At 39.7% G+C, this 17,058-nt stretch overlaps 3 protein-coding genes across 4 annotated transcripts in view; all 3 read right to left on the bottom strand.

Annotated features, from left to right (window-relative positions):
• Positions 1-1,807: 1,807 nt before the first annotated feature.
• On the bottom strand, positions 1,808-4,096 carry dnajc8 (DnaJ (Hsp40) homolog, subfamily C, member 8). Its single transcript, XM_015054653.1, has 9 exons — positions 3,986-4,096; positions 3,449-3,550; positions 3,294-3,350; positions 3,062-3,128; positions 2,780-2,874; positions 2,620-2,691; positions 2,431-2,522; positions 2,250-2,325; positions 1,808-2,166 (listed from the first exon to the last, which is right to left on the bottom strand). Exons 1-9 carry the CDS (start codon positions 4,055-4,057, stop codon positions 2,047-2,049), a joined length of 753 nt encoding a protein of 250 aa, XP_014910139.1. The 5' UTR covers positions 4,058-4,096; the 3' UTR covers positions 1,808-2,046.
• An 892-nt stretch (positions 4,097-4,988) lies between these two features.
• Positions 4,989-13,509, bottom strand: LOC106961130 (heterogeneous nuclear ribonucleoprotein R). Of its 2 annotated transcripts, XM_015054658.1 has the most exons (15): positions 13,315-13,509; positions 12,464-12,624; positions 12,247-12,365; positions 12,043-12,150; positions 11,821-11,934; positions 11,411-11,587; positions 11,062-11,197; positions 10,750-10,955; positions 10,525-10,674; positions 10,321-10,442; positions 9,284-9,822; positions 7,417-7,477; positions 5,723-5,783; positions 5,411-5,527; positions 4,989-5,265 (listed from the first exon to the last, which is right to left on the bottom strand). In XM_015054658.1, the coding sequence occupies exons 2-12, from the start codon at positions 12,618-12,620 to the stop codon at positions 7,443-7,445; spliced, it is 1,863 nt and encodes a 620-aa protein (XP_014910144.1). In that variant the 5' UTR covers positions 12,621-12,624; positions 13,315-13,509; the 3' UTR covers positions 4,989-5,265; positions 5,411-5,527; positions 5,723-5,783; positions 7,417-7,442. The 2 variants fall into 2 exon arrangements, with proteins under 2 accessions (XP_014910144.1, XP_014910143.1); XM_015054657.1 differs by lacking the exons at positions 4,989-5,265; positions 5,411-5,527; positions 5,723-5,783; positions 7,417-7,477 and having other exon boundaries at positions 8,389-9,822; positions 13,315-13,508.
• Positions 13,510-14,333: 824 nt separating this feature from the next.
• The window catches only part of atp5if1 (ATP synthase inhibitory factor subunit 1), a 6,646-nt gene continuing 3,921 nt past the window's right edge, over positions 14,334-17,058 (bottom strand). The window contains exons 2-3 of the mRNA XM_015054659.1: positions 14,717-14,829; positions 14,334-14,628 (exon numbers count right to left, since the gene is read on the bottom strand). Of these exons, the coding sequence (XP_014910145.1) occupies positions 14,487-14,628; positions 14,717-14,829 (255 nt within the window). The 3' untranslated portion in view covers positions 14,334-14,486. The remainder of the gene's footprint in view (positions 14,629-14,716; positions 14,830-17,058) is intronic.

Below are 17,058 nucleotides of genomic sequence, written 5' to 3'. Positions count from 1 at the left end.
TTAATTAAATAAATTACAGTTCCTGAAGTAATGTTTTAAAATAGCACTTAGATACAAAATTGATTTACAGGTTAGTGTTTTTTTTTTTTTTTAACTTGGCAGCTGTAAACACACAGGTCTTTTTCCGGCGCAGATTTGTTTGTGACTCCTGTTAATGAGATGAACGTCTTATGCATCTTCAGATAATCCTGTCAATCCTTCAAGACCAGCAGAGTCATCAGATGAACCGTCACTAAGTCCAGACAGAGAGGAGGAACGAGCAGAACAACGGGGAACGGCTCATCAACTGGACATGCTGCTTTTACAGATTTAACACAGAGCTGAACTGAACGGTTCAGGATACATCACAGGTCTGGAGATTTGAGTTTTATTCAAGTAATCTGATGTAAATTATATTTAAATAAAAACAGTTAAGCTAGAACGTCAGGGTGTGTTTTATCGATTCATTACTGAACATTTCCATCTCCCCCCGCAGGTAGACTTTGCTTTGAGGCCGGGCAGAGACCGTCTGAAGCTAAATCTACACGCCGACGACTCTGGGAAATGGATTCCTTCATGTCGCTGGGAGCGCCGCTGAAGCAGTTCACCAGCTGCATGTCCGGCACAAAAAACGCCAAGAAGGGAGGAAGAAGCAAGGGGAGCCAGTCCGTCCGCAGGTTCAGCTTCACGCGCAGGAAGAGCGTCAGCCGGAGGAGAAGCCTTCCCTGCAGCAGCCAGAAGGTCCCAGATTCCTGGCTCAGGGTTTACCAGGAGGAACTGAAGAAGGAGAGGTACGGCAAAAAACAAAAAGTTTGGTCTACGTTGAAAGGATGGGAAATGTTTTATCTATGAATATTTATTATTAGAATCTTCTATTTTTGTACAACCATACGTTACTGTCTTGTTATCTGGCTAAGACTCTTTGCCAGGCAGACTGAGCTTAATGAGGATAAGGCTGTACGGTACCTGAATAAGCTGCTTGCCCATGTGACGCCTAATGTGGCTCTGTGCTGTTTGCCAAAGGAAACGTCAGCAGGCCATGCTGGCCAAGAAGAACGCTGAGAGAACTGTACGGAAAAATCACTTCAGGAGCCACCACTGCCTTCCGAGGGTAAATAATTACATTTTTATTTCTTTTTTTGTTTTTGTTTAATAGGTTGTAATCCTGATTGTGATGGTTTTCTACCAACAGCACACCCCTGCAGCCAGGAAACCCGCAGCCACAAAGGACGACTCGTTCTTCGGAGCTTTCCAGGGCCTGAGTCTGGACGGGCTGACAGGAGGCGCCGCCGGGTCTCATGCACTCTCCGCTTCCGCTGCAGGCGGAGAGCAGTGCAAAGTTATGTGACGTGCATCAACTAAGGACAGTCTGCAGCTCTGGGAAGATTCCTTACCAAGGAGACCTGCTGCAGAAATCTGTTTAAAGTGACTTGATTTTGTTTTGTAATGGCGGGAAGGAAAACGGCTTGTCGTTTGACATGTTTGTACACTTGAAAAGTCTTTGGACTGCATTCATGCATTTGCCAATCATACGATAAGTTTGTAATTGTAGCTTTTTTATGAGCAAATATTTTTAGGTTTGTAGCTTAAAATCTGAACCAGATCAGATATGTTTGTATTTCTAATTAAATATAAACTGTAAAGACTACACCATGAGTGTTTGGCATCTTTATTTAGACAAATACATTTACGCTCTGCACTTTAAAATACTTTAGGCTGTTTGTTTTTTTCAGTAGTACATTTAATTGACACACTTGCACCGTATCGTTTCAGATATGCAATGTCCAAACTTTGCACTACCAAAACAAACGTTTCCCAACCTTGTAAAGTAGACTGAAGATCGAGCTTTATTAGGGTTCGAAAAACAAGACATTTTTGTTTGAGTTACATTAATGGAAGATGCATTGTCTAACTCTAATCACAAGTATGTACAATAGAAAATGAAGTACAAAACTACATTTGTTGGGATAAGGAGCCTGTCATGTGATGCATCAGATTGCAGCTGTGCTGACTGCAGACAAGGTGGGGATTCACAGAACATGACTTTATTTTGACAGTTTTCCAGCATCATTCCCTCTGCTCCATCTTAACTTTTGGGGGTTTGAGGAAGGACCTGTTCTTTTTCTCTTTGCTTTTTCCTTTGGTTTGGAAGGTCCTCCAGCTGTCCACGCGTCCGTCTCGTGATTCCTGCACAATTTCAAAAATGAAATGATTGAAAATATGAAAATCAACTCGATGTTCCCAGTGTGGATAAACACAGCAAAGCTCACCTCAAAATTCTTCTGCCATTCTCTTTCCCGCTTTGCCTTTTCCGCTGCCTCAATTTCTTCTTCTCTTGCCCTTTTCCTGGTTAAACAGGATTTATTAAGAATATAAAAACTCACTAGAGGAACATTTACCTTTATGCAGTCCTACACACAACATCCAGGTTCTAATTACATAGCTCTCTACCTTTCATGCATTTCCTTCGCTTCCCTTTCCTTCCTTTTTATTTCAAGCTCAGCAAACAGCTTCATGGTTTGTTTGTACACAGCTTGTCTAAACTGGAAGAAACAAACAAAAAAAGCATAACAAAATATCTCTGTTATATTTAGAATTGGTCAACCAGGTAATATTCCCCTTAGAGGTTGACTGACTTACCATGTCAGGGTCGTCCTCCTCCACATCCTGCGGTTTGCCATCTTTCTTTAGTTGCTTCTTTTTCTGCTTTACCTGTTAATGACAGACAATAACTTAAGAACAGATGCAAAAAGGGAACTACTGAAATGTGTCTGCAGGTAAGCTGACAGATGCCACTCACCATATGCTCCACATATTCTTTTCCTGCTTGGATCACATCAACTGCTCGCTTTTTCTGTTCAGGATCCAGTAAGAGTTTGTATGATTTGTCCACAACTGGGAAACAATAAGTTAAAAGCTGTGTGGGTCAAGCTGCATCACCGACCAAAACTGTTGTTTTTACTACAGACGCATGCTAATAAGACAGCAGAGTTTGCTCTAAACCGATTAAAGCAAACAGCAGGATAAAGCTGAATAAGGCTACAATCTTTAACAAGCGATATCTGGACAAGAGTATTTGTACCTTCAAAGGCTTTCTGTGCTCTCTCTGGGTCATCCTGATTTTTGTCTGGATGGACCAAAATGGATAACTATGCAATAAAAAGAGGGAGATAGAGGTTAAAACATCCATCCGCAGTCTGTACCTGATCATCCATCTGGTGTCAAGTACTTTGAGTTGCCAGTATGACTGGAAAAGTGCTATACAAGTTCAGACAATTTAAAATTTACAAATAAAAAAACTAATCTTTTCTTACCGCCCTAAATCTTTTCTTCAGCTCTTCGTCTGTTGCTTCTGGATCAATCTGCAATACCTGAAATAAAATCAATAGCTAGTCACATTTACTGTGCAAACAAACAATATAAGTCGTATGCTTTAAAAAATCGGTAAAAACATGAAAACACCTGTTACCTCAAAGGGGTTGAGGTTGAAGTACGATGATCCAGGTCTTAGCAACCTGTCAATCTGCTGCTTAGACGTTAACACAGAGTCCCTCTTCTCAATCTGCTTCACCTATCGAAAAACATATCCACAACACAAACCATCATGATTTATAAAAAAAAAAAAAAAAATCACCATGATCGTGTTTATGTTTGTTATGGAGAAAAGTCTTGTAACACAGAACTAAAGTGAAACACTTAATGTTCACCTTAAATGACGGCTCTACTGTTATTTTATTGTATTGGTTTTCTTTTTGTATGTAATTTGGACTTTTGAGTCTGTAATAAAATAAATGTATCTATAAGCAAGTACGAAATAATACAAATGTGTAGTAGTTTGCAGATAAAACAACCCATCAGTAAATGTTAGCATTAGTCGTTAGCTGATGCTCACACCTACTAGGCCTAATATGACCTGAACAGGCGAGTTATCGACACAGACTTTTATAGAAATCAAATAAAGCAGCAAGCTTCACAAAAACGTTGAAAATCTTTTAATATTTCATACCTCGGTATAAAAGTTTTGAAATAATTCATCCGACACACTCTGAGAGGAAGATTCTCCTCCAGCGGCCGCCATTTTCGCTCAGGTTTACATGTGACGTACTGGGTCACGTGACTCGCAAAACCTTCCAGGAGTACGGCGTCGAATGTCCGATGACGTCAGATGATGCGGGGACAGCGCAGTTCGTAGTTCAGGTTTTTCTTGTGATTCAAGACGAAATACGGGTCCTTTCTGAACTTCTGACAAACGATTCTGTTGAATATATCCCTCTCCAAAACAAAGTTTTCCATTGGTGTAAAAAATATTTAGGTTTATAACGCCAAAAGTCGCAGTTGGTTTCATAAGACGTTTTAGTTGCCATAACACTTCACGGTGTGTACTGACGACCAGTCTATTTAGCCTTTTTACCCCAATTTACTGAAACGTCCTGTAACATTTGCAAATCTTTAGCTACTCATTGAGAATGCTCATTATGCTTACTTTTACATAGTGCCAACTCAAACAAAATAAATAAAACTATGAAACCCAAAGACACTAAATGTTACTTAAGTTATCAAGGTTTGTTCAGAGATGTGGGAAGGAAGGCTCTCCTGTAGCAGTCAGTCTTGCAGGAAGTAACCTCTGACTGAAGAGGATCTTCAGAGTTGTAATGTTTCCACAACAAAAGGTGAATTTCACAACTTTTTAAAGGGCCCAGTTAATGGCTTTATACAAGCCAAAACATCCACACTTGATATTTCCAATACAACCCAATTATCTATTTATATCCACATCAAAATACACTAATTTAAAGACAAATATTGTCAACTGGTCAAAACTAACAAAAAAAGAAATCTAAAGACCAGTATCAGGTCATGTCTTAAAAGATTTTTAATTTATAAACATAAAATATTGAAACACAGTAATACAGAAGGCAACATGGATTTACAATTTGATGCACAATTCATTTTTATTTCATTCTCTACAAGGCAACATTTATCAGACCCACCATGTAAAATTTTTATAAAAAAAAAAAAAAAGGTGCAACTGATTACTTAAGACTATTTCATGTCTTCATGTATTAAAATTTAGGTTGAAGTTGGGAATAGTTATTGTGAAGGGAGTCATTTCCCCTTTTGTTCAAAAAAAAAAAAGATCTAGGTTAAAAAGGTAAAAAAAATACACAATTTAGATAAATACAGTACAATTAAAAGCATGGATTTTCCTTTTAATAGTAATTTTTGAAGCTGGATAAGGAGCATAGATTTCTTCATGTTGAGGGGTCTGCTTGTCCTCCTTTCTCCCTTAAATATAGAGAAGAAAACTCAAGTTATGACTCATTCTCTAAAACTAAAGCTTATATTTTATTTTCATTCTATGTATACATGGATAAAAAGGTAAATCTTGCTCTGAATAAGCGCTTTTAGATTGTTCACCCTTCTCCCTCACCTTAAGGAAATCTGGTTACCCAAAACTCTGGAGCTCTGTTAGAGCCATCTTGAGGTGGGTGAAAACCTGCAATGGATCTGGCTTGCACCAGCTGGAAATCGCTTCTCTGACCTGGAACTAAGACATGGCCACACAGACAGAAAGATGCTGATGAATCAGTATGACCATCAATACCAGATCATGTGCAGAAAGAGGAGTTGTCCCTTTTGGATTCCATTTGTTTAAAGAAAACCCTTTATAACAAACATCTAAAATCAGTTTAAATGGCACATGTTTAATTTTTCTGAGAATTAGTTAATAACGAAGCCTTACCAATCACTTCTTTCCAATTCTGTGAACTCATTCACATGGATGTGGGCAGCTCCTTTACTGCCTGGTGACAAGAGGCAACATAAACACACAGTTCTGATATGAAAATGTGCTTTAAGGACACCGCAGCATTAACAACTAGCCTTCTTTTGTTGCATTTCCCCACATATCCCTCACCCCACTTTTACCAGTGAATTAATGCAGCCCCCATGCTGCCATCTGGTGGTGGTGAAAGCTAAAGACGCCTATTTTTGTGTGCAGCCATTGTTCTGCAATCAGTCAATCTCGGAAATATTTAAATCCGTTTCTCCAGTGATGACCACAAAAAACTGACAAGGCTCTCTGCTTCGAACAGACCTGATAATTAACTCAATCTCCAAAGAGCTGCCTCGGACAAAGAAAGGGATAAATAGTCACGTTGCATTCAAGCTGCTGCCCCTAGTGGCCAAGAAGGGTAAATATCCAGCTCCTCCTACTTGCAAAATGCCTTTGCAGACAGCTGCAGTGATTTTGGTGCAGTGAGTCAAGATATGCAGCACATGTATGCATGTTTTCAGTGGCATTCTGTTTACCAAACCCAAGACATTATGCAATGTTGGTTTTTATTAGAGTTTGAACCAAGGGCAATTTAATTCCTAAAATTGTCCTCAAACTTGTTTTGTTTTAATGTGAAAACATTAGTAGATTCAAAGGAATACATACTGGTGATATGTCCTATTAATAGCCTAAACAGAGAAAACTTGGACTCATCCTCTTTGAAACTTGATAAAAAGGTACTCTACTGTGCAAAAGATTTCAGTACATAATCTTCAAAAACAAAATTGTTTCAAAGAAGCTAGACTTTCTTGTAGGCCTTTAAATTGGTCTTAGATGGTTCTTCAGACTTTCTGGTGGTCTTATAAAGCTTTTGCCGCTTCGTTTTTCATGTTCAGTCTTGATTCTACCAATCATTTAGACTAAAACAGACACTTATCAAGGTACCAATATCTTGTTTTCTTTGTGTTCTGACAACTCATTTCTGGTTTTGGATATCAGACATGATCAAAGGAAAATTAGCTGATTTTTGATTAATGACCAATGAACTCAAACTCAAAGGATGAATGTTTTTTCCCCTGCTCCAACTTGGAAAAGAACCCATTTTAAAAAAAGGAACTTTATGTATTCTGTTGCAACTGTCTAGAAGAACCTTTTAGTATCTCTAGCTGTACTTATCTTAAGGTTTTCAGACAGACAAAAATTTGACTTGGGTAATCAACCCAAGCACAGCATTTGTCAGGTTTCAGATGTTTGCAGGATCCCACCCCCCATTTTTAATGACTTTCAGACGATCTGTTTGAGTGCCTGACAATCGTTTTGTTCTTTACTAGTTCATGTGATCCTAAAAGTGAATGAAGGGTAAAAAAAACAAACAAAAAAAACTGCAGCATATTCTCAAATCCAAGGCATCCTTCAGTAGGACAGGAGTACTGTTGATCAAAACGATTTTTAAAAGATGGCAAGAAAGTCTGAGCTGCATTGGAACAAATTATGAATTGGTGTTTAATTTTTTGCACAGTAATATCAATAACTGATTATATAAACAAACAAACCAACAAAAAAAAAAAAAAACCCAAAGAACTAAATTTATGTTCAAGCTTCTGAAGTGATTATAGTCAACTACAGGAGAGGAGGCAGTACTCTGTACAAGGCTGGCTCACCCTCAAGTACCGTTCAGGTGAGTTCCTCACTCTAGTGGTGCCGCTCGCTTTGCTTCTCCACCTAGGCAGGTTGGAATAAGAGGACAGACACATGAAACAAAATACAAAACAATGACACCAACAGGTAAAGGCTAGAGAATTGTTATTCGTCGTGGTAAACGCATTCTCTCGGGTGGAGCATTCTGTGAGCGAGATTATGTTTAAACAATGATAAACCTCAAGATGGCCAGATCCTTGGCATCTTTAAGCAGGAGAGAATAGATTCTCTGAAAGCAACAAGATCAAGTCAAATCAACGTCGAAGATCTATTCCAAGTCAGTGTGCGTCACACTTTGAGTTGAAGAGTTTTAAGTGCTCACCATTACTCAAACTTGTTCTCAGCTTTTCATTTATTTTACGGTGCACGTAATATAAATATGAGTTCATCTGCAACCAACTTCATATTTGAAACAAATGTGTACAACTAGGGAGCTTAAAGAAAATACAAACCTGTTGGAAAAGTCTTTTTTTTTTTTTCATCAAGTCAGTTAGGAATTGCAGCTGCAAAATGTGATTAGGTCATGTAAACACCTGATAAGCAGCACATATTCTTCAGAGGGATAAATACTGCTTCTTCCTGTGTCTCGAATGGCAGAAGAAAACATTTGGAGAAGGTAGATGACAATAGGTTTAAGAGAACAGTTTGAGAAATGGGAACAATTTTGGGGAATGTTTGTGTGAATTGCTAATTTCACCATCAACAAACGGTGTGTGCAGGAAATGCAGCAGTGTTACTGAACAAACATTTGAAGGATAGAAGTTAAAACCCTGTTTAATCCAGACAAGGTCTCCTGTTCTGTTGGACTCTTGCAATTCAAGTTTATTTGCGGTTCTCCCTAGAGGGGGAAAAAAAATTTTGACTTGGGGAGGGAAGGAAAATTCTTCTTTTGAATCAAAGAATCGAAGTTATAGATCAAATCACAACACTGAGTTTGAGGTTCTGACAATGGACTGATGCTCATCTGGGTTTTATTGAAACGGAACAAACGTAAAAGTTATAAATACAAATAACATCAGAGAACAAACTGCTATGGCTCTTAAGGTAAGCCAAACCAATTCCTACGGGGCAAGTTGAAAGAAAACATGGAAGTTATGTTATCAGTTTAAAAAAAGAAAGAAAACACAATTTATCTATCTCTAGAAATGCTAGGCGTACACTTTGGACATTACAAAACTTTTATTCTTTTTTTCCTTTGGTGGATTCTTTTCTCCACCACTGCAAAAGAAATGAATACGAAGCTCTAACCATATGCATTTATTTACAAGCATGATCCTAAACTACTATAATAAACCACAAATTAAAAGGAGTACAAGAAGGGGAAGGGAAATGGGAGCATGGACAAGAAACTTCCTGCAAGGCCATGTGTTGTATTTAATGTCCAACCAAATTTTTGAGAATGAACGTCCGCTTTTTTGTCAGTGTTCTTTGTTGGCTTTAAAAGGAACAGGAACAAAAATTTCCAATAAAATTGTACTTATTTTTAAAGATGTGTCCCAATGTAACCGCAGGAGTAAGAAATGACCACAACGGTTACGTTCATTTCTTCAGCCAAAAGGATTTCCAGCCAATCGTCTTGAGCCAATTCTGCAGTCTGTCCATTTTTCTGAGATATATGTATATACAGATTTTTTTTTTTCATGAGGGATGAAGAATAAGAAGAATAAAAAGTCAATCAAAAAATTGTGGCCAATCTCCTTTTTTTTTTTCTTTTGTAGTTTTCCTCTTTTTTTTTGTTGTTGCCAAATACCTTTAGGTGCATCTACTTCCACTGTTGCCCATAAGAATCCTGTGAAAACTCCATGGTGTCATTACTGTAACCATAGTTACCGGAATAGTCGGCCCCTTGCTGCAGGGGCTGCTGGGCGATGGGCTGGGACCCCCAGTTCTGTTGGTTGTTGGTCTGACGGCGCTTGGAGTCAGGCTGGTTAAATACGTCGGCCTTCCTCTTTCCGCCGACGTTGCCCCCGCGATTGCCTCTGGCACCGCGAGGACCACGGCCCCTCTGAGGCTGGAAGGGGACTCCCCGTCCTCCTCGAGCGCCGCGCGGGCCACCAAGGGGTGGCCCTCTCTGGGCAAAGCCGCCCCGGCCTCGTGTCGGAGGAGCGCCACGGGCTCTTGGAGGTGGAGGCCCACCCCTGGTGGGGCGAGTACCACGGCTCCTCATGCTGTACATGTCTTCATAGCCGTAGTAAGGGTCTTCATAGCCACCACGGTAGTCATGATAGTCATAGCCATAATAGTCGTCATAGTAGTCCTCATAGCCATAGTAATCAGGGGGATAAGCATAGCCCCCTCGGCCACCACGGCCCCTTCCTCGGCCCGGTGGTGGCATGCGAGGAGGGGGGTAGTAGTAGTAGTCATCATACCTGCGGGGGACATAAATATTAGATCTGTCACACAACTGACCGATCATTAGGGCTGAAACAACTAATCGTCAACTAGTTCAGTAATTGATTAATTGCTAACTGGAGCATACAGACTAAAAAAAAAAAAAAAAAAACAGACCATTTGCTGCAAGAAAAATACTCTCAGAGCAGAAATTAAGCCAAAATGATGCAAGGAAGTTTTATGTTGGGCATTAAAGATAAAAACAACAAAAACTGCTTTGTCTGTAAATATGGTTGACTCAGAACTCCTCAAGTGGCAGTTTTTGTCATGGTTAGCATACATGGAAGCAATGCTATGCTATTGCATTTTAGGCAATAAAATGTTTATTTTACTTGAATCATTTATTTTAATGCATTTCTAGTATTATGTAAAATAAGTGCAGAATTTGCGAGTTTTTCTATTCCATTAATCATCAGAATAATTGATTACTGAAGTAATCATTAGCTGAAGCCCTATCAATCATGTCACTGACTCACCCGCCACCCCTGGTGGTCTGTCGGGCTGCTTGGCGCTCTTTTCTCTTCTTATCTGGGGGCTTCGCCAGGACGATCTCGATTTCTTCCCCTCCAAGCTCTTTACCATTCATTTCCTCCATAGCCTGAACATCATTAACAACTAATTACCAATTTAAACAGAATCAAATACACAAAAATCCTTCAAACACGAAAAGAATTTCCGACCTTTACAGCAGCATCCCTATCTTCAAAATGGACAAAAGCGTAATCCTTCAGCTTTTTCACTCGTTCTAGTTTCCCGAACTGAGAGAAGGTTTTCTCCAGAAGCTCCTCTGTCACAGATGTAGCCAGTTTTCTCACAAAGAGCACTTTCACCTGTGATTACAGTAAATACAGTAAGTTCCTGGAAAACATAAGGCTGGGAACGGATTTTAAATGTGAACCGCTCACTTTTGCCATGACTTCTGGGTCAGGCTCAGCAACAGGGTCAGCCCACTCCACTGTCACCGGGTTCCCCCAAACTTTGACCTTTCCACTCATTAGGCGGCGGCGCGCCTGAGCTGCAGACTTGTGATCTTCGTACTCGAGGAAACAAAAGCCCCGGTTCTTCTTCTTGTCATCTGGCTGGTGATACAAGATCACATCTTGTAGCCCCTCTGTAACATAATTCAAAAACAGTTTTTATTACAAACACAAATGCCTATCATAATCACAAACTTATGAGCTTTTAAAAGACAATTGTTTCTTTGCAACTGAACAAACCTGTGACTTTGCCAAAGTCTTCTAATATACTGTCTCTTGTCTTGTTCTTTGGAATCGATCCAACAAACAGGCGATTGTTTGCAACAGATATACACACACCCAAGTACTTCCCAGGGCGGATTTCGTGGTTATCACACTGGAAACAAAAACACATTTGCAAAATCTTATCAGAAAATCTCTAGTAGAGGAGATTTCGAGTAAAAGCAGTTTTTTCAAAACATTTAAAGACCAAAACAAAAAGAAATTAAATATAAATGGTCATTACTCGTCCTATTAGAAAAAAAATAGCATCAGTTTAGTTACAGCTGAACGACAAAAATCACTATTTGATTGCACAACAACTACTTACAAGCTTCACGGCCTTTTGCGCATCATCTTTGTTACAGTAAGTGATGAAAGCGTAACCCCTGTTCTGACCAGATAGGGGGTCCATCATTAACCTCAGGTCCCAGATGGGACCAGCAGACTCAAACAGTGGCACAAGCTCATCTTCATATAAATCCCTGGGGATCTTTCCAACAAACACCTGAACGAGAACAAAAATACACATTTAAAGTTTTAATGTTGAAATGCACGATGAGGTCATTTTATCAGGCAGAGGTCAACAGTGTTGGTTTCAGATTTTGTAGTTTCTCTTTATCCGTCTGACAGAAGAGAGAAGTATTTTTAATTATAGATAATTCAAGTTTGAATTAATGTGAAGTTTTCTTTCAATAATGGCTACAATACAGATGTTATTTCTTTAGACCAACTACTGACCTCAGTTCCGATCCCTGGCTGCGTGCCGGTGAACACGCTCTCAGGAGGAGGACCGCCATACTTCCTCTGCCCTGTCGTCACATCCAGAGTGTAGCCTGTCCGCTCCAACAGAGCCTAAAGGTACATACAAAAGAATAATAAAACTGTGTTTGCAGGGGAATGTGACATCAACATTTACTCTTGGGGTTCTGCACTATAAATCCCACTTAAGTTACAAAATACCTTAATTTTTGCTTCATCTGGACCTTTAGTCGACTCCTGGACCTTGCTTCCTTGTTTTTCTCGCTGCCTGTATGTCTTCATGACTCCACAAAGGAAAGCACTTTTATTCTACCAAGAAAAAAAAATCCCCACAAATTAGTACAGACAGCAATAAATAAAAAAAACAACTGCCGCTAAAGCAAAACTCTGAAACTAAGCAGGTACCTGAACATGGGATAAGTCACTTTCTTTAAATTGCTGCAGGACAGTAAGTGCTCCTTCTTCATTGAACTCTCGCAGAGCATCAATAGCCCTTTCATCCAGGTCAGCATATGCCACCAACCCTGCAAAAAAAAAAAAAAAAAAAAGACATTTTAGCTACAATCAAATGAAACACACTTGAAGGTTTGTAGTCTTCTTTTGTTCAGTTTTAAATATCCACCTGTCTGGAAGATGTTATCTAGACTTTCAGCCACTTTCTGAGGAAGCCCAGCATCAAGGAGAGTTTGATAATTTTCTGTATGTGTTGTTGTCACATCCATGGGTTCCTCTTCCTCCTTTGCTGGAGCAGAACTGCCATTCACCTCAGTGGCGGCCATTCTTCTGCAAGGAAAATAAAAGACAAACAAGAGATTAAATCTTATTCTGGTCTAAACAATGTAGAATCAGAAATTCCTACAAATAAAAACAAGACGGCAGTTTAAAAAAAAAAAAAAAAAGATAAATTCTGATTCTTATGATTTTCTTTAAAATAGAGATAATTTATTTTTATAATACAAATTCAGTTTATGGTCACAAGAACCCAATTATCAAAAATCCACATTTTAATCTGAAATTTCTTAATTATAATACAAGTGTGAAATAAGCAAGTTGGAGCAACCTGTAAAGCAAACTCTTCAAATAGTTTTAATAACTGTAAGCAACGTGGTATGGTTTCCGTTTCGAGTTAAAATAGCCCGGGCTCTCACAGAAACCATCGGCACCTACAGTCCCGCCCCCTTCACATGCAAGCCAGCTACTAAGCTAAATGAACATGTTTCTTATGCAAGATCTACCCAGCATGCGATAATACTAGATAATCTAGATTACTCATACAAACGATCGAATAATTTATTTAGCATATTTCAGCACATTAGCAGCGTTCAAGTATGTTTCCATCCTTCCTCCGAGAGCAGGACCAGTTGCTAGCCTCCTAGCTAGGTATGGAAGCTAACAGGCCTCACCGTGCCGAGAGACACCGTCCACAAGCCAAACACACAAAGGGCGCAAAAACGGATAGTTAGCAAAACTTACGGGCAAAATTCAGGCAGTCAACCGCAACGCGCTTCAGGACGTGAAATTTTTCTAATCCCTTACGGACTAAATCAGCAGAAGGACGAGTGTTTGTGTTGAACCCACGAGACAATTTTCCAGACACCAACGGTCTCGTCGTCGGCTCGCCCGAACAACGCAGCCGCTAACCAACCATCGCGAGACATTGAACGAGACTTGATGAAGGGCAATGAGTGTATGGCGGGTTCGATTTTTATCGAAAGCGACTGTAGGCGCCCTCATGTGGCGAAGAATTGAACAGAACACCTTTAAATGCAACAGCAGAAGCAAAGAAAGTGGCCGTCAAACGGAAAGCACTCGTCTACAAACATTGGCAATTTTTAATGTAAAAATTAAAACAGGTGCATTCTTAGACTTTTTCTGTGTATTAAACATTTAAACTAAGACAAATATAAGCAAATTTTATCAAAATGAAAAATTTGTATTGTGATTTTCTACAAAAATCTAAAACATGGATTTATGTATTCGGCATCCTTTACTCTTGTATCCCTTAAAAAAAAACAGCAAATCACCTAATTAGTAAAATCTGCAATTTAATCTCAGTACAAATACAGCTGATTTATGAACAACTAAACTGAACCATAGTAAACAACTTCAGAAAGACCAAGGAACACAGCAGGTAAGACAGATAAAGTTGTGGAAAAGCTAAAAGCTGGGTTTCATAAGACAACGTTCTCTGTAATGAAGTGGGGGTTCACCAGCTGCTCGAGTTGAAAAACATGCATGTTAGGTTAAATGGTCTCTCTAAATGGCCCTAAGTGGGGATTATATGTGTGCTCTGTAGTTCATCCTGCATCTCTGATAGGCTGGCCTCAAGGTACCCAGCCTCTCACCGATGACTGATGGAAATGTGCACCAGAGCTTTGATAAGTGGGAATAGACAATGGATGATTAGCAGCTTAGCTCTGTTCTATACACACTAGACAAGCTGGAGTTTTCCCTAATACTAAGAACACTAAATAAACTGACAACTGGACAACTCAGGAAGATGAATCACTTTATTGTTTCAGCCCTTAGAACGAGGTCAGTATAACAACTCATGATCACAAGATCTGCCTTGACCAGCAGAGGAAACAAGTGAAATTCAACAAGTGGTTGCACTCAGGTAATAAATCAGAGTAGGCGTCGCTGCCTCAGTCGTCGTGCGACAGCTTTCTGATTTTGCCCTTATGGCGGTCGATCTCCCTTTGTAGGCGCTCAATCTCCTTTTTATGATGTTCAATCTCCTCTCTGTGGTGCTTCCTCAGAGCCTCCATCTGCTCCTTCTCCCTCTCCCTGCAAGTAACCAAAATTCAGAGGGGTCAAAAGGCTCACCTGGCACACAGGTTAAGCGCAGTTACCACAAGGATAACCAGTGGCTCACCTGAAGTATCGCTCCTCTTCTGCCGCTTCCCGCTTTCCGAATGCGCCTCCTGCCGTCCTCACAGATCCTCCACCTCCTCCGCCTTTCCCTGCTCCTTTGCCCAGCTCACCAAGCTGATGGACACAAAAAGCATTCAGTTGAATCATTTGTTAGATGATTTGAGTCTCACAACACATAGGGGCTTCATTCTATTACCAAAAAAAAAAAAGAAAGAAAACAGTCCCTCTCAGATGAGTAGTTGATATTACCTTTCAAAGAACAAATCTTTTATGTAGTGCAGTTTTTAAAACTTTGACACTTTGTGTTACGGATAACTTTTTTAAAACTCGAGTATTCTCTATTAAAGGGACATTATTACATATTTTCTAGGGGTATAGTGCCATTTCATAAGTAACAATGTTACCTTCATTTGTTATAAAAATACTGTATACATGAAATGTGACTTAAGAAATTTGACTTTGTAGCTTAACGCCCTGAAATCGGGTTTCTGTCTCTTCAAAAGCTCCTGCTTTTTCTGAAACTTTGCCTTCAGGAAGTCATCGCAACATTGCTTCTCTGTTAATCCTTTAACAATGTTTTTTTTTACCAGCGTTGCACTGAGAAGTAATTTGTACAATGAGATCAGCAGATGCCCAATTCCTCCAGGTGTTTGCAAATCGCTGCTGGCTCTTCTGAAGGAGCTGAGTGGGGAAATTATGGAGAAGGGGAGCTTGGAAACTGCAGCTTGAAGGAGGAGCTGTGTCTCGAAGGCGGAGCAAGGTCCACCCAGGCGTTTTGCACAGCTGAATGCTTGCCACGGGAGATTAAAATGATTTCTTAAACATACATTAAAGAATCAAAGCAACACTCTAGATATGTTTTTGATTAGGGAAAAACATTATAACACAATGTAAATCTCAAAAAGGAGGATTTTTACACAATACTGCCCCTTTAAAAGTTAGATTAAGACTTAGTTCTGTATTTTTAAACTGTCTAGATATTCTGTGACTCTTGTCCAATCTTACATCAAAACATTGATTAAAATAATAGAAATTCTCCTCTCTGGTTTAAAAATAAAAGCTGACCTTCTTTCTCTATTATTAACCAGAAGAAACCTTGGGGGAAAAAAAAAAAAAACGGATTATGGTGAAGAATAGCTCCCACCTGCAGTGGCTTCTTGTGAACTGTGAACACAAAAGCATAACTCACTGACCCAGTTTTTGCTCAACTGCTTCAAGTCCTCGGTTGGCTTGAATTGGTGAGAGCGTTTAACAAATGCCACCTTCCCTTACCTTGTGCATATTATGAGGTTTAATAAATGAAATTTGTAGTTTAATGATTACTGATTATGTAGGGATGGACAGGATTTATTCATTTGGATTCTGATTAATTGAACCCATTTGTTTCTGTGCAGTGCCTTGAAATAACATTTATTGTAATTTGGTGTACAACTTAAGTAAAAAGAATCCAAATGCTTAGGCAAACAAAATGTAGCATGAACAAGAACAAAGTCTGCATCTACATCTACTTTTAGTAGATCTTATTGTTAAATCTATGATCACAGACACCAATTAATATTCCTTGTTAAACTATCAATCTTTTTTTGGTCATTTTGCATTTCCATGCACTATTTGAATTGACAACAGCGGACAAAGCATTAAAGGCCTTTCAGACTGAGTACAACATATGCTGGCCTCTCCTGAGGGCCGAAATCATGAAGGTCAAGGAGACAGGTGGACTTTTCACAACCTTTAGCTTGTCACGTCTGCAGACAGGAGGAGCGCTGCTATTTTATATGCAGTGTGCATGCATACAGAACAGTTCTGCACAGTCAGATGTGCTCCAGTCCAGGCTTTTCTGTCTTGGTGGGGATTACCTCCTATGTTGGCTGCACACCTGTTCAAAGTGTGACTTATTTGGTCAAAGTCCAACTTGATTCTTAAGTACTTCCCTCTCTCCCCCACTCCAAAGATTCATGTCCGAGTAAACGCAACAGCGTACATTTTATTTCCCTTCCCACATACTCGGATCAACAACCATATTTACTGGATCAAATCAAGTCATTACATATAAAGCGGGTCTGTATTCGGTAAAGCCTCGACATGAAAACTCTCCACTCTTGGGTCTAAATCCGCAGTCCAGCATGCACAGGAGGGAATCCAGTTTTTAAACTGCACCCTTTGATTATTTACTTTTCCTTCAAATGCATCATTTTAAATACGTGTAAACAGGACACCTGACTGCAGAAGATTTGAACATGCAATACTGCCCGGCATTAAATCAGACTGTGTACGTTTGCGGGGGGGGGGGGGGGGGGGGGGGGGGGGGGGGCGGGAAATGTTTGCGGGGGGGGGGGGGGCAAA

Source organism: Poecilia latipinna, unplaced genomic scaffold (assembly GCF_001443285.1).
Source record: "Poecilia latipinna isolate Pla-1442-1.1 unplaced genomic scaffold, P_latipinna-1.0 Scaffold1267, whole genome shotgun sequence".
Lineage (NCBI taxonomy): Eukaryota > Metazoa > Chordata > Actinopteri > Cyprinodontiformes > Poeciliidae > Poecilia > Poecilia latipinna.
This window is presented reverse-complemented; position numbering and strand designations above follow the sequence as displayed.